At 37.1% G+C, this 13499-nt stretch overlaps 1 protein-coding gene across 4 annotated transcripts in view; it reads left to right on the forward strand.

Moving 5' to 3' along the window:
- The window catches only part of LOC124163357, a 59190-nt gene that overhangs the window by 22976 nt on the left and 22715 nt on the right, over positions 1-13499 (forward strand). For 3 of the 4 annotated variants that reach the window (XM_046540210.1, XM_046540212.1, XM_046540214.1), the window contains exons 5-8: positions 374-705; positions 6053-6160; positions 7797-7954; positions 10531-10700. In XM_046540210.1, coding sequence (XP_046396166.1) covers positions 374-705; positions 6053-6160; positions 7797-7954; positions 10531-10700 — 768 coding nt within the window. The remainder of the gene's footprint in view (positions 1-373; positions 706-6052; positions 6161-7796; positions 7955-10530; positions 10701-13499) is intronic. The other variant, XM_046540213.1, reaches the window with a different exon arrangement.

A 13499-nucleotide genomic window follows, 5' to 3' on the forward strand; every position in this document is an offset into this window, starting at 1 on the left:
AGTTGCCAGGTTGCAACTGCTGCGCGACGTGTATCCATGATCAAGGAGCGCGGTCGTGCCCTGCGAGGCTTGGAAAACAGGGACACGGTGCTCCTGTGAATGCAGCTTGGCATGATCGCTTCCGTTTTACGAAGGGGATTCTAACGGAAATAATAAGCATCCTAGCATTAATGCCATAATTCCAATGATTTTCCATCCGTTTTTTTTATAAAGATAGCGGAAAAAATTGAGCGCGAGTGAAAATCGTGCACAGATAATCCGCAACCCGGATAAACCACAGCCGGATAATCAGGAGTCTGCTGTACATAATTACATTATTAGTCTTTAACTGAGTTCTGCATCTAGTTTGTAACACTTAATCCTTGCTCTTTAGGCCGCAAGTCTGCCCAAGCTCTTGCCCTGCTGGCAGCCGCAAGAGAAGATCAAATGTCCCCAAAATCTGAATCCCATTCTGAATTCCGCACACCGTCACCAACGCTCATGGAGCTCAAAGCATCTCTCGACGATTCAGCTTCCCCTTCCACATCATCTGGAGGCGTGCGACAGTCAAGGCGTATCGCGCAAATCAAGTTGAAGGAGGAGGCAGAACGAAGGAAACTGGAGGAAGCAGCCCTCATCCGCCTCAAGGAGGAGCAGAAAAAACGCAAAAAGCAGGAGTTGATTGTCATAGACGATGACTTTGAACCCGAGGAGTCAGAGGAGGAGGTTAGTGATGGTTACATTTTTCATGAGAACACTCATTTGAGTCTTTTTCCTCCTATCCATGAGCATTATCAACTGTTAATGTTTCACTTACTTTCTACATGGTAATTCAATGGGCCCATCCCATATTTTTTTAATTATTGTCATTTATTGTGGAGTTTGAAAAGTAAACAGACCTATATTTTTCCATTCAGTCATTTCTTCTGTGTTTTTTCTTGTTTTGCTTTTCAACCCTTCTGCTAGATAAGTTCATTGTTCGAGAATGTATGGTCTTAGTGCAATAAGTCTATGGTATAAGTGTACGTCAAATAATTCATGTTATGCACATTTTAGATCTCTGCTTAGCAGTATTATATATTAGGTAATGTTTCAATTAGTTTTATCCAGAGTCAGTTTTCAGTAGTTCTTTTTTATTTCAATTTTATTCTCAATTTTTTCTTAGTCTACTGGAAAAATTTTCGAGGTTAGAAACTCATTTAAGTCTCAAAATAGTGTATGTTTATCAATTTGCAATGATCAACTTCCCAATACTCCCAAATCACCTAGTTATTGTCGAGACCTTAAATCCTTCCTGTACTTAATCTGGTTTTGATGTGCTTCTAGATCTTATGTCATATTTTTCACTGACCTAAGGAGCAGTCAGTGTTACTTCTCATGAGCCTTTTTTAATGGACGCTGCCCTCTCAGGATTCATGTTCTAAAATTTTAAGATGTTTACCTCTAATCGGGAGGTTGCAGTGATTGTGCTTTTCCTCATTTATATCGGTGCCTTGAGGTCAAAATGGGTGCTTTTCACTGATGTCCACGGAAGAGCATTCAATTCCGTATTCATCAAAATAAAGTTGTTGATTTTGATGTAGTTGCTCCACTATTGAAGGTGATTTTTAAATTGCATATCTTCTTACGGTGTCTAGTCTCATGCATGCAATGCCTGAGTAATCTTGAAGTACTTCAGGGTGATGGATTTAAGTTTTTATGGTGAAGTCTAATTTCTGGTTTATTATTCATAATTTTGTCAAGTTGTAGTGTGATATATTGATGTTCTGCATTTAAATGGCAATTTCTAATTCTTTCATTTACTCTGAAATAATCACTTTTTTTTTAAGTGCTAAATGGTTTTTTTATTGAGTTGCATGTTTGTAGTAAATTAATACTAATTTGCTGCTATTATATCTAGTCGCGTAATATGCTGAGAATCAATTCGATCATGCTGACTAACAGTCAAGATATAATGTATTACTTAAATTGTATCCCTTTTTCAATCACAGAATATGATACAGTGGAACCTCGTTAAAGCGAGTACGGGCTATAGCGACACCCCCGCTATTACGAGAGATAGCCGATGCACCGTCAATTGACCCTATAATAAGCGTGTTAAAAAATTCGTTTTTACGAGACCCTTTCGGTGTTGGCTCTCGCCATAGCGAGGGTTTCACTGCCGGAAGACTTTCATCAAGACTCCTTAACCTCTGTAATTGCTAGCGATCTGTTAGAAATGAAGTTAATGGAGTGCTCAGTCTCAAATTTATGTGGTAAACTGTCGTTCGATAAATATAATGATTGACGAAACAATGCTTTGCATGATTTTTATTCAGTGCAGCGCTTATAAATTGTTTGAATAGTTAGTCGTTATTTGAGTAAGGAAATTTAGTGATGCAAAAAAAACATCGCCTTTCGTCTGGATTTATGATTACGTTTATCGGATAGATGTTTATCTGTCGCGGCACCACTCCTGTTCCTGTATATCTGTTCGCAACAGGTGTATTGGCTATTATTTGCTCCACCTCCGGTAAAGCGACAATTCGCTATAGCGAGTGTTTATTAGTGCACCGTGGGGTGTCGTTATATCGAGGTTACACTGTAGTAGCCAATTGCCAGTCAAAAATAGACTTGACTCATTAATCTCTACAATACTTGTTAAAAAAATTGCTAACTACTGTATTTCTCCGAATAGTGCCCCCCACCCCCTAATTTTGAGGCTTCAGTTTCGAGAAAAGTTTAAAAAATTTGTTTGAATATTGTCCCCCCCTTTACTTGCCCCATGGGTATTTTTGGAAAAAAAAGAGGGAACTTTATTCAGACATATACGGTATTTAAAGATATATCACAATTCTTTTCGTGAATTTCAATAAAAGTCATAAATTTCACCTGGGGGCAGTGAGGATCGAATTTGGGGGGAGTCATGACCTCAGTCCTGGGGGTATGGTATACCCCCAGTAGAGAGGGGTGTTCTTCGATATGAAATTTTTTGTTGGGTGTAGGAGTTCTTTCATGTTTGGTACTTGTAGCTATGCATTTGCACATGCACTCCTTTTGCTTCTTTACAAGGATATGAAAACTATTAAACTTACTAGCCGGTGACCCAGCATTTCTTGGAAAGGATAGTGCTCAGAGAAGTAGGAAATTTGGAATTCATGGTCAAACAGTAGGATTTTTAGGTAAAGGAACAAAGTGCGATGATGGTATGCATATGTTACAGCAAACAATAGAAGAAAGATTTCTGTGTACCGCACTTGGGATCAACAGGTATACTTGCTGCACAACATTAATCGTTATTTGTGTGCGTACGTTGATCGTTATTTGTGTGCTTACCTGCATAGACCAAAAATGTCACGTAAATGCATGCCTCAATAAAAAGGTTTGCACCAAGAGGATTAATAGTTAAGTGTAGAGTTTAGTTGGAAATGGGCTGATAGAGGGCCGAGGGTGGTTTACCAAAATCTGCGACGTAGTCACTGTTGACGTGGTTATTATCCTAGAAGGTTGAGATTCCCCCAATCATTGTTCAATGTCTTGGGAAGAGTCTCACTGTCTGTCAAGAGGGAAATATACTCAAACATTCAAACAGTGACGAAGTTAAGAGTTAGTGAATTTCCTCTTACTATATGTCCCTATTGCAGCATTTATTTTCATGTCCTGTTAAGCTTACTTGAATGCGGGGGTCATTCTTGCTGATGACACTCCCTTGAATGAATCCTTACTCAAGAAAGCATTAGACCATCTTCACACATACTGGCATTGCCAGTGCCATTAGCTAGTTTGATTTCAGACTTGAAAAAAGAGAGAGATGTATTTTCTAAATGAAAAACCACTTCAGCGGCCCTGATGAAATTACTATTTTTAAATTTGAAAACATTAAAACTAAAATCCTTTAGCATTCGCCTCCAGGTGTTGGAAGTCTTTGACAGGATGCCATAAGAAAATTTCCATTTAATTCCATCCATCTGCTGCTAGTGCCAGCTCCGGCTTGAGTTTAGATGTTGTGTGTGTTGTAATAGCCTTAGTCTGATGGAAATAAAGTTGTCCCATTATGGTGGTCTCTAAAAATGGAGAATTTATATTTAAACCTCGGGGAGTATTGGCAATTTATTTAGATGAGAAAGCTACATTGTGGTAGCTATTTTGATCAACTTATAACTACCGGCAATACTCCTCTCAATTACTTACTGTAGGTATTTATGTCATCCCTTTATCCTCATAAACTGGTTATGTAGTATGTGCACTACACTTAAGGAAAGCATGATTATCGTATTGAGTTTTTTTTGTTTGTAGTTAATTTTTGCAATTCCTTTGATGATTTAGGAGTCCTGATTTTTAACGAGAGTAAAATATCTCTGGTTCTTAAAAAAAAGGCCCTAATGTTTTTATTACGTGCTATTCAATTTCATTGTTCAAAATTGAAGCAAAACATTATGCTTTTATTTCTTTATTGGATACACAATTTTAATCTTGCATCATTAAAAATTTCTTTCAACTACATATGTACTATCTAATAATTATGCTTATTGTTTTTTTTAACCCCTCTAGCTTTGGTATTGCGTTAGCTTTTGGGTCAATGGTGAGTCATGGCTACTCCTGTCATGATTGGTAGTTTTTTTATTTCTGCAATGCAATCTTTCATGAAAAAATTGACTTAATACTTTCAAATATCACAGTTAAGGTCTGCAAATTTGAAGGTAAGGCCCATGGTTAAATTTGTGTGGTCATTCTGTGCTTATAGTTTTTAAAATTAGCAGGACTTCAAGAGTAATACCCCCTCTGTTTATTTCTTTAATGATGGATCTGTTTCATATTTTTGTCTTTTCTGATTCTGCTTTGGATGGTGGAATCGCTTTTTCAATCCCAATGAAATTAACTCAAGGCTTGGTATAAACAACCTCATGTTGGAAGATGGTTCTCTTCTTTCAATATTCTGCTCCATTAATAGATTGTATTGTCATATCATGAAATAGAAGTAAAAATTTGTTCATGCAATACTTAAAATTATCAGCTTAGTTTCATGTCAGAGCTCAGTGGAGCTACTTTTCATAAAGAAATTCACTTTTATGGTCTCTATTAGTTATTCAAAGTATTGAAGTCCTGCTGATAGACCAATTATTAATGCAAATAAGTTCTATCTCATTGTTTTAAATTTAAAATTTGTTTAATTGTCCTCTTCTGCAAGCCCATTAGTTTGGCGCATGAATATTTATACATGATGTCTTAATATTTGCATCAATATCTGTGTAAATGGCATATCAAATCTTAAAATTGAGCGTACCGCACTTTGTGAACGAGCTGTTTCATTCCTTTCCCTATTTTGATGTATTCAGTTCAACGTTCAGTGTATTCATTTGCCCTCTCTATTGATTTTTTTTAAATAATGGGTCGGTTTCATGTTTTTGTGGTTTCTGATTCTGCTTTGGATGCTGGAATCGTTTTTTAGTCCCTATCAAACTTTTGGTTCAAAATAGCATGATTCATTTCGATTGCTTGATTTTTAAAACCCATGATCCAGTGTTTATACTGGTCAAGGAAGTCATGGAAATTTTGGGGGCAATTAGGACATGGTCTAGGAAAAACTCCAGAGGAGTTCATGTAATTTCTTTGTGGCTTTGGTTCAGATTGCGGCTCATAAGCCCAATTCAATTTAAGTGAATAAAACTGTATTGTCCCCTCCATGTTTTTATGCCCAAAATTTGTCAGTAGCTAAGGATTTTGATACATTCAAACAGGATAATAAAACCTATTGTGGCTAACAAATATTCCCCATTAAAATGTGGAATTTACAAAAAAAATTATTAATCTAAGTACATCATATTGTTCCACCGTATCTCGCATTATAAAGTTAAACTTCTAAGGTCAAGAATCAATGGAACCAAGAACAGAACCGACCTATACCTAATTTTTTTTTCTCGTTATGTACTCCATTTATTTATTCATGGTGCCAAAACAAGAGTGAGAGGACTCTCGCCTAACTTGTTGGGAATTTGCACTTATGGTAGCTATTTTTTGCATGGCTTCTCCCTACGCCTTCCTTAACCTGTATGCTGCATCCCCGGAATCCCCAACTGTGTCTCCCCTAAACCAGGTTAAGCCTGAGAAACGGAAGCGTGGTCCGAAAAAGGGAAGCAAGGAGGATATTGTCGAGGATGGGAAGAAGAAGAGGAAGAAGAGAGGCCGAAAGAGAAAAGGAGAAGTATGGACTCACAATCTCTCTAAATAAACGCTCTCCCAAAAAAATTCAACTAGGGAATGAAAGTAAAGTACTGGGAATGCATGGAAAACTCTCCACTTAGCCCTCTCTTCTCCTATCGTCTGCTCTTTTAAGTTCCCTGCCTCCTCACGGTAATAACTTCCAATCGAGTGAAGCAATCATAATTGCCTCGGTTCAGGGTGTATATAAGGTTGAAATGCTGTGCTATTTTTAGGGCGTGTTCATTCATGAATTCATTACTCATTTTCATCACAATGTGCCATTTTGCATCAATAAATTTTCTTGCATTTAATGACTGTTGGGAAACTGTGAGGTAATATCATGATGTACCAGCTGTTTAAGAAATATCTCTTGTCTCGTTGTGGTGTGTGACAGCTTTAAAAGCTCCTGACGCAATCTTCATGAGTATGTTTTTTTTGTAAAATTTTATATGAGCCACTCATTGTTCGACTTCAATTAGATTATTGCCACTCGTCTCTTTTTTCTATTTATGACTGTATTTTATAAATCAAGAAAGGATAAGAACTGTTTGGAAGCTTAGAAAAATATTTAGATAGAAATAGAAATAAGGCTGTCATGCTCCCTCTCCGAATAATGCTTGAAATGTTGAAATAAACAATTGTGCTCTTGGAAGATAAAATCATTGAGTGTATGCATTAGGGCTTTATCCAGAAATCATTGCTGGAATTCATATTTAATCTAAAAATTGTCTCCAGTGACTATGACTAATTGCCATTATGACTAAAGAAATAAATGATATCACCTGCAACTACATAAATACTTTATTGAAGTCAATAAATCTCCTAATATTAGAAGTAGCATTTGCTTATTGAGGGACTTTGTAGTAGAGCACAGCAGCAAAATGGCATAGCCAACCTACTCCGTGATGACATTCAAGTATCTTAGAGGTATTAGTTGTCAGATTCATGAATTAGTAACTTTTCGTATACATCATGTATTGCATATTTGCTTATTCAATCATAGCAGTTGTTTCACAAATGAGCAAATCTATTGCATTACCCGATATTTTTCTGCAATTAATAAAATTCGAATATATAGATGATATTGCCTCTGTAGTGGTTAAGTATCCAATCTGTCTTAATGTAGTATAGGCATCCTCAACAGTAGCCCGTATGTCATATCATTCTTTCATCTGCATTTTTATAGCATCTAGTAATGAAATAAATTATAAGGAAAAAATTTCAAGTTGTGGTTACTATTTATGTCATGTTTTACTGATGCTTTACATTTCACTTTTAGAGTGCACTTGTTACGTATGCATTCTAAATTGAGCCTTTTTTTGTCATTTGTTTTTAGCAATGAAAGTAATCAAGTACCATTTGAGTTAGTAAATCACCCTCAGTTTTCATTCTTATTACTTATTTCATTGGCACGTTAAATGATCATCCAAGTTTCATCATTCTAATGGATGAGTTTTCAACTTATTTCTGTCTAGGGGAATTATTCTTGGATACTTAAAATTACTGGTAGCGATTTGCTCTTGGGGGAAATTACTTTGCCTGCTCTGGTTGCTTTCATTTGCTTTTTAGAAGAGTGGTATCTTTCTTTAGATATGTCTGAATGATGAGTCTTTATCATTTATGTGTTTGCATTGCAGACTGGCAGCGATGAAGATTTCCGCTTGGAGGGCGAGGAGTTTTTGGTGGCAGAAGGTTTGGATGGCAAGAAGAAACACCACAAGAAGAAGAAAAAGAAGAAGAAGAAGAGGCCAAAAGGTCGCAAGGGAAACAATCCCTGGGAGTCCTCCGGGTCTAGGTAAGTACTCTGCATTCGTGCGTGTAGTTCCCCTCCTCAATTTTGAAATGCATTAGTTACCGTATTTCTCCGAATGTATTCCCCCCCCCCTAATTTTGAGGCTTCAGTTTCGGGAAAAGTTAAAAAAATGCGTTTGAATATAGTCCTCCCCTTTACTTTTACCACAAGCATTTTTGGAAAAAAAGGGAGGACTATATTCAGGTGTATACGGTATGTAGGCATCTTCTGAAAGTGACTTCCATTCGGAGAAAAAGAAATCTGTAAGTGTTCTGTCTTGGGCCGGAACTAGGAGTTTTGTCGGGGGAGGGCAGAGATCAGTTTTCCTCTCCCCCTCCTGTGATCACTCCTCGCTCCCTCAATCTCATTCCCTTACCACTAAAATATAATACAATAAAATAAAAAAATAATAGCAAAAATACCGCAGACTCCTGATTATCCGGCTGCGGTTTACCCGGGTTGCGGATTATCTGTGCATGATTTTTACTCTCGCTCAATTTTTTCCGCGATATTTATAAAAAATGAAATCGGACGCAAAATCATTGGAATTACTGCATTAATGCTGGGATAAACCAGGCATATTATTTCCGTTAGAATCCCCTTCGTAAAATGGAAGCGATCGCGCGCTAGCTGCATTCATGGCACTTTGCACCATGTTCCTGTTTTCCGAGCGACCGTGCTCCGCTAAGACGATCGAGAACTGGCGAAGAAAGCTCTCATTGAGTCCGGGAAGCACTCTAAAATAACAGAATAACTGCATAAATAAAAATATATTGTATGTTTTACGTAAATTATGAGCATTGCAAGACATTTAAGGGAAAGGTTGGGTTATCCGTGTTTTCTGATTATTCGTGCCGTCTCTCCCCATCTTTAGCCCGGATAATCGGGGGTGTGCCGTAATAATAAAAAAATAATACCAATTTTTTTGAGACGCGGTAGTTGAAATTACACACAGTATGTTTGCTATTAAGAAGTTTTATTTATATTATTTTTAAATAATTAAATTAAAAAAATTAAATTACTTTTTCTTATTAGCTTTTCAAATTTTGCCACCCCCTGAAATCTGCCATCTGGGGCAGATGTCTCTCCTTCCACGCCCCAGTTCAAGGCCTGGTTCTGTTATACTCTCAATTACCATTGGACACACATCTAAGTATATTTGTGTTTGACCTCAAGTTGTTCAATACTCATTTTAACTCCACGATAGTCTGAAAATTAATTACTAATGGTGTACAGCTTTTGGCCTAAGAAGGTGCATTCCCTTAAAGCTCTCTAAAAGAAATAGGCTCTTTGTCCAATTAATTTTATTATTAACTGTGATAAAAATTATTTAAATGAAGAAAAATCAACAACTTCAACCCTTTTGCAAATAAGTTGATTACATCATAAACTCATGATGAGCGAGTCACCAATTCTCCTCTACTCCTCAGACTTGTGCACGGGCCTCACATGTATCATTGTTGTTTACACTCTTTTGGGCAATCTGTTCCCTCATAGCCCGGTCAAATTAGCCCAAAAGAATCGGGGTACCCATACATAAATTCCCAACAACCTAAACATTTGCATGAATGTTAGGGATACCACTTGAATGAAATACTGAAAAGTCCCCTTCGGTCCAGTGTGTGCAAAACATTTTATCCAAGGTCAAAGGTCGCAAAAATAGTTTTTTTTTGGCCAAACGGTTAGTTTTATGATAAAAATAGCTCACACCAAAATTGTGGATCAGAAAATCATCTACAAAAATTGTCCACATACTTTTTCTGTAAGACATACCATTTCTGAGAAAAGTTATTCGGAAGTTAACTGGAGCTGTATTCTCCATAATTTGCATTTAAACGCTGTCTCTGAGCATTATAGCAAAAAAAATTATTGTTATTATGTATTTTGGTTTTGTTGTTATTAGCAATATTGTTTATAATAATTTTGTTACCAGGGCAATGAGGTTATTTAACAGTGCATCACATGTGACTGATGCTGACATATTTTATGATTCACTTGACTCATTTAAACGAAATATTTTAACATATTTGCTGTCAATACACTACCTATTTACTTGATGTAAATTGTATATGATATACTACCTTTATTGCACAATGATTGTAATTTTAAGTGTATTACTTTTCTTGTAATTTTCCTTACAATTAATATTTGTAAACTGGGTTTACTCCCGTAAATTAAATATTATTATTATTATTATTTTATTATTATTATTGGACGCGTAATATTCTTTACGGAAGTACTTCGTCTGTATAATCCAAAACTGAAAGAGTATTCAGGATTTCATTAGAGTGGTATCCCTAACATTCATACAAATTAACTGGAGCTGTATTCTCCATAATTTGCTTTTAAACGTTGTCTTTGAACATTATTGGACCCACAGTATTCTCTACAGAAGTACTTCATCAGTATAATCCAAAACTGAAAGAGTATTCAGGATTTCATTAGGGTGGTATACCTAACGTTCATACAAATTTTTAGCTTGTTTGGAATTCATGCAAGGGTCAATGTCTATTTTGACCAAACTATCAATGAAGGGTTCTCTGAGAATGAATGAATGAACCAAAATTCTTTCCTCTCAGTTCGTCCGAAGCGGAGGAAGGGGAAGAGGAGGAGTTGGAGGAAGAAGAGGACGAAGACGATGAGGTGCTTGTATTCAAGTCTGACCATGAGTTCTCTCCGGAGTCGGACTTGGAACAGGGCACTGGGGAAGAGGTTCAGCCCACGAGGAGGGCTCGCACGGCAAGAAAGGGTGAGCTATGGTGTGGGAGGATGAGTGACGAGAAGGGTTTGCCCTCACTGCCAACTCTGGCGGGAACTTGTCACTTTGATTATTCCTATCGCCCTTTCCACTTAGTATGTGAAGTGACGTTTTGTAGATGGAGGAGTTTTGATGCTTTACTTTGTCTGACGTGTATTCGTGTGAACTGCATGAGGTGCCCAATTGGTGAACGTCATTTCGATTCGTTTGATTGATCTTTCATTTTCTGTCACTAATATTTTGACTCAAAATGATTGCAAAACGGCAGGGCTATTAACCACTTTTTTGGTTTTGGCTTTTTAATGGATTAAAATTGCTTATTAATGCCTGGTTGTCTTCGCCATTGAAAGAGGTTATTCAGGTATGTTTTATTGTGTAGCAGACTATCGCATCAGTGCCCAAGTTATCTGTCAGTATGTACGGAGTGCATCCTTTGGTGGTTTTTATTCATGATTGTCTTCATAATTTAATGCATTATTGCTCAGAATCTTATCCTCTTGTGACCATGGTACTTAATTTTTCTCAGTTTAATTAATTCAAAAGCTGCTGCTGAATTAAGTCTTTACTTTGGGCTGGTACATTACCATTGCTTAATTTTAATGGTTTTCTTTGTTATTGTCAATATTACTTTTTGGCTGATTTTGCTTGTCATAAGTATAATGTGCATAATGAGGCATGGAAAATAATTGTTAGCCTTTGCTCTCCTTATAATTTCAAGCACTCATAATTTATTTATGGAGCATGCTTGTTTCCTTGCATTATCATCTAACTCATTTAAAAGAAGAATTCAAGAGATTGCGGTATCGAAATCCTCAATTCAACAAGTCTGGCCACCAGGATTTAATTATTTGTTTTATTTAAGTTTCACATTGAAGATCCACGTTGATATAGTGAGGAAAAATTTCAATTTTGAGGGAATATGGGATTGCTTGGCCCCGTCATCTCCATCATTAATTTTCTGTCTCATTTTTTATTTCTGCTGTTTAATTATTTTCTTGAGTCTACTGTTAATGAGGGGCTGACATTTCTTAAGTCCTCTGATGACAAGGTCCTCATGACTTTTATGGCCTGAATGTACATTGTATATTTATATAAAAATGCTACTCTTAACTAGGGATGGACAGATCCAGGATTTTTTTCGGTTCTGGATTTGGATTGGATCCTTGATTTTCAAAGCCGGACCTTTCGGATCTGATATTTTCGGATCCAAATGCATTTCCAAATTCCTGATGCTAAGATTTCCCCGATGATTGATCAATCTCTTGGGAATAGTCACACTATGTGCCAGTCGTATTTTGCTATTTTTATTTTCCACGGCTGAAATTCTCCTACGTAACCTCTGCGAGACCTTTCAAACAAAACAGTTCATGAGTAGGACAAGAATCGCATGCGACGGCACATTCAAAGATAGAATCGGAACTCTTTCCACCCTTATTGCAGCTTAGCGAGTCCTTAGGGCCACTCCTTGGCAATTAAGCCCGACCCTCCCACTCATTTATAATCATCCCCACCACAGGAGTGCATTGTGAGGTGGTTATATTGTCAATAGTTTTTTCAATGATATATTTTGTGCATACTGCAATGTTTTTATACTTTGAATGAATTCTTCGTTTTTTTAAGTGCGTAAGCAATTTTAAAATGAAATTGTACCGTTGAAAATAACAGACTTCCGGACTTATAACCTCATTACCTTGTATGTATGAGAGATGCATCAGACTGTACTACCCCAATAAGTCTGCGGTGGCCGAACATAGTGTAGAAAATGGACACCGGATAAAATTTCAAGACACAGAAATAATATGCCATGCCAACAATTACTGGGACCGTGTCGTAAAGGAAGCAGTGGTAATCAGACTTGAGAAGAGAAAAATGAACAGAGACGCCGGCTTCCATCTGAGCAATGAGTGGAAACCAGCCCTGAAAAAACTGAAGGGGGAGAGGACACGCATTGGCCCGACCGTCGACCAATCAGAGCCCACCTGAACCCAATGCGAAGGTATATAAGACGGACACATCTTGGCTCATCCATTCGCCCTGAAGACGATGGCAGACTTAGCCTTCGAAACGTCGGTGCAGAAAAACCCTCGGACCCGGCTGGAAACCCGAGAACTCTTCCTCCATTCATTACCTTGTATTTAATAACATCGTTGTTATTAATGATAGAAACCTGTTTAAAAATCCACAATGCTTAAAAAAATGTTAGTAATTCTTTTAGAAGAGTAAATTATTGAAAATCAAATACAATGTTTGGTTGAAAAAAACACTGGTAACGCAATAAGTTGATTTGTGGATTCGTGCTATGATAGGGTTAGGAGGTGTAGTCCCGTGGCCGGTGTAGGGACGGGCTGTGTTGAGCTGGGCCCCAAAACTGAGGGATGAAAATACCCAGGCAACTCACCCCCAAAAAAGAGCTCCGCACAGAGAGGTTTAAAATATTCTCATGCTACTCGTAGCACGAAAACGTTTTCCTATTGTAGGCACCAGCAGGAAAGAGTTTCACTTTTTGATTGCCGTTGACTTCCCAGGCTCTATCAACACCTTAAAATTCACTCATAATCATCGTTAAAAGATTTGAGTTTTTAGTCAAAGATTTACTTCCTTAATAAAGAAAAGGTATAATATTCCTTTTTTATGACCTTCCAGTATTTGTTTTATTTTCATACACTAATGCATTTTATTTTAATTTTCATTTTATGCTTGATCATATTTTGGAAATCGTGGCTTATGTGTTTAATAACTCCATACCCAATATTGCAAATACTATTACTAGTCATCAGTTTGCAGTGGTTT

The sequence above is a fragment of the Ischnura elegans genome, chromosome 8, assembly GCF_921293095.1.
Source record: "Ischnura elegans chromosome 8, ioIscEleg1.1, whole genome shotgun sequence".
Lineage (NCBI taxonomy): Eukaryota > Metazoa > Arthropoda > Insecta > Odonata > Coenagrionidae > Ischnura > Ischnura elegans.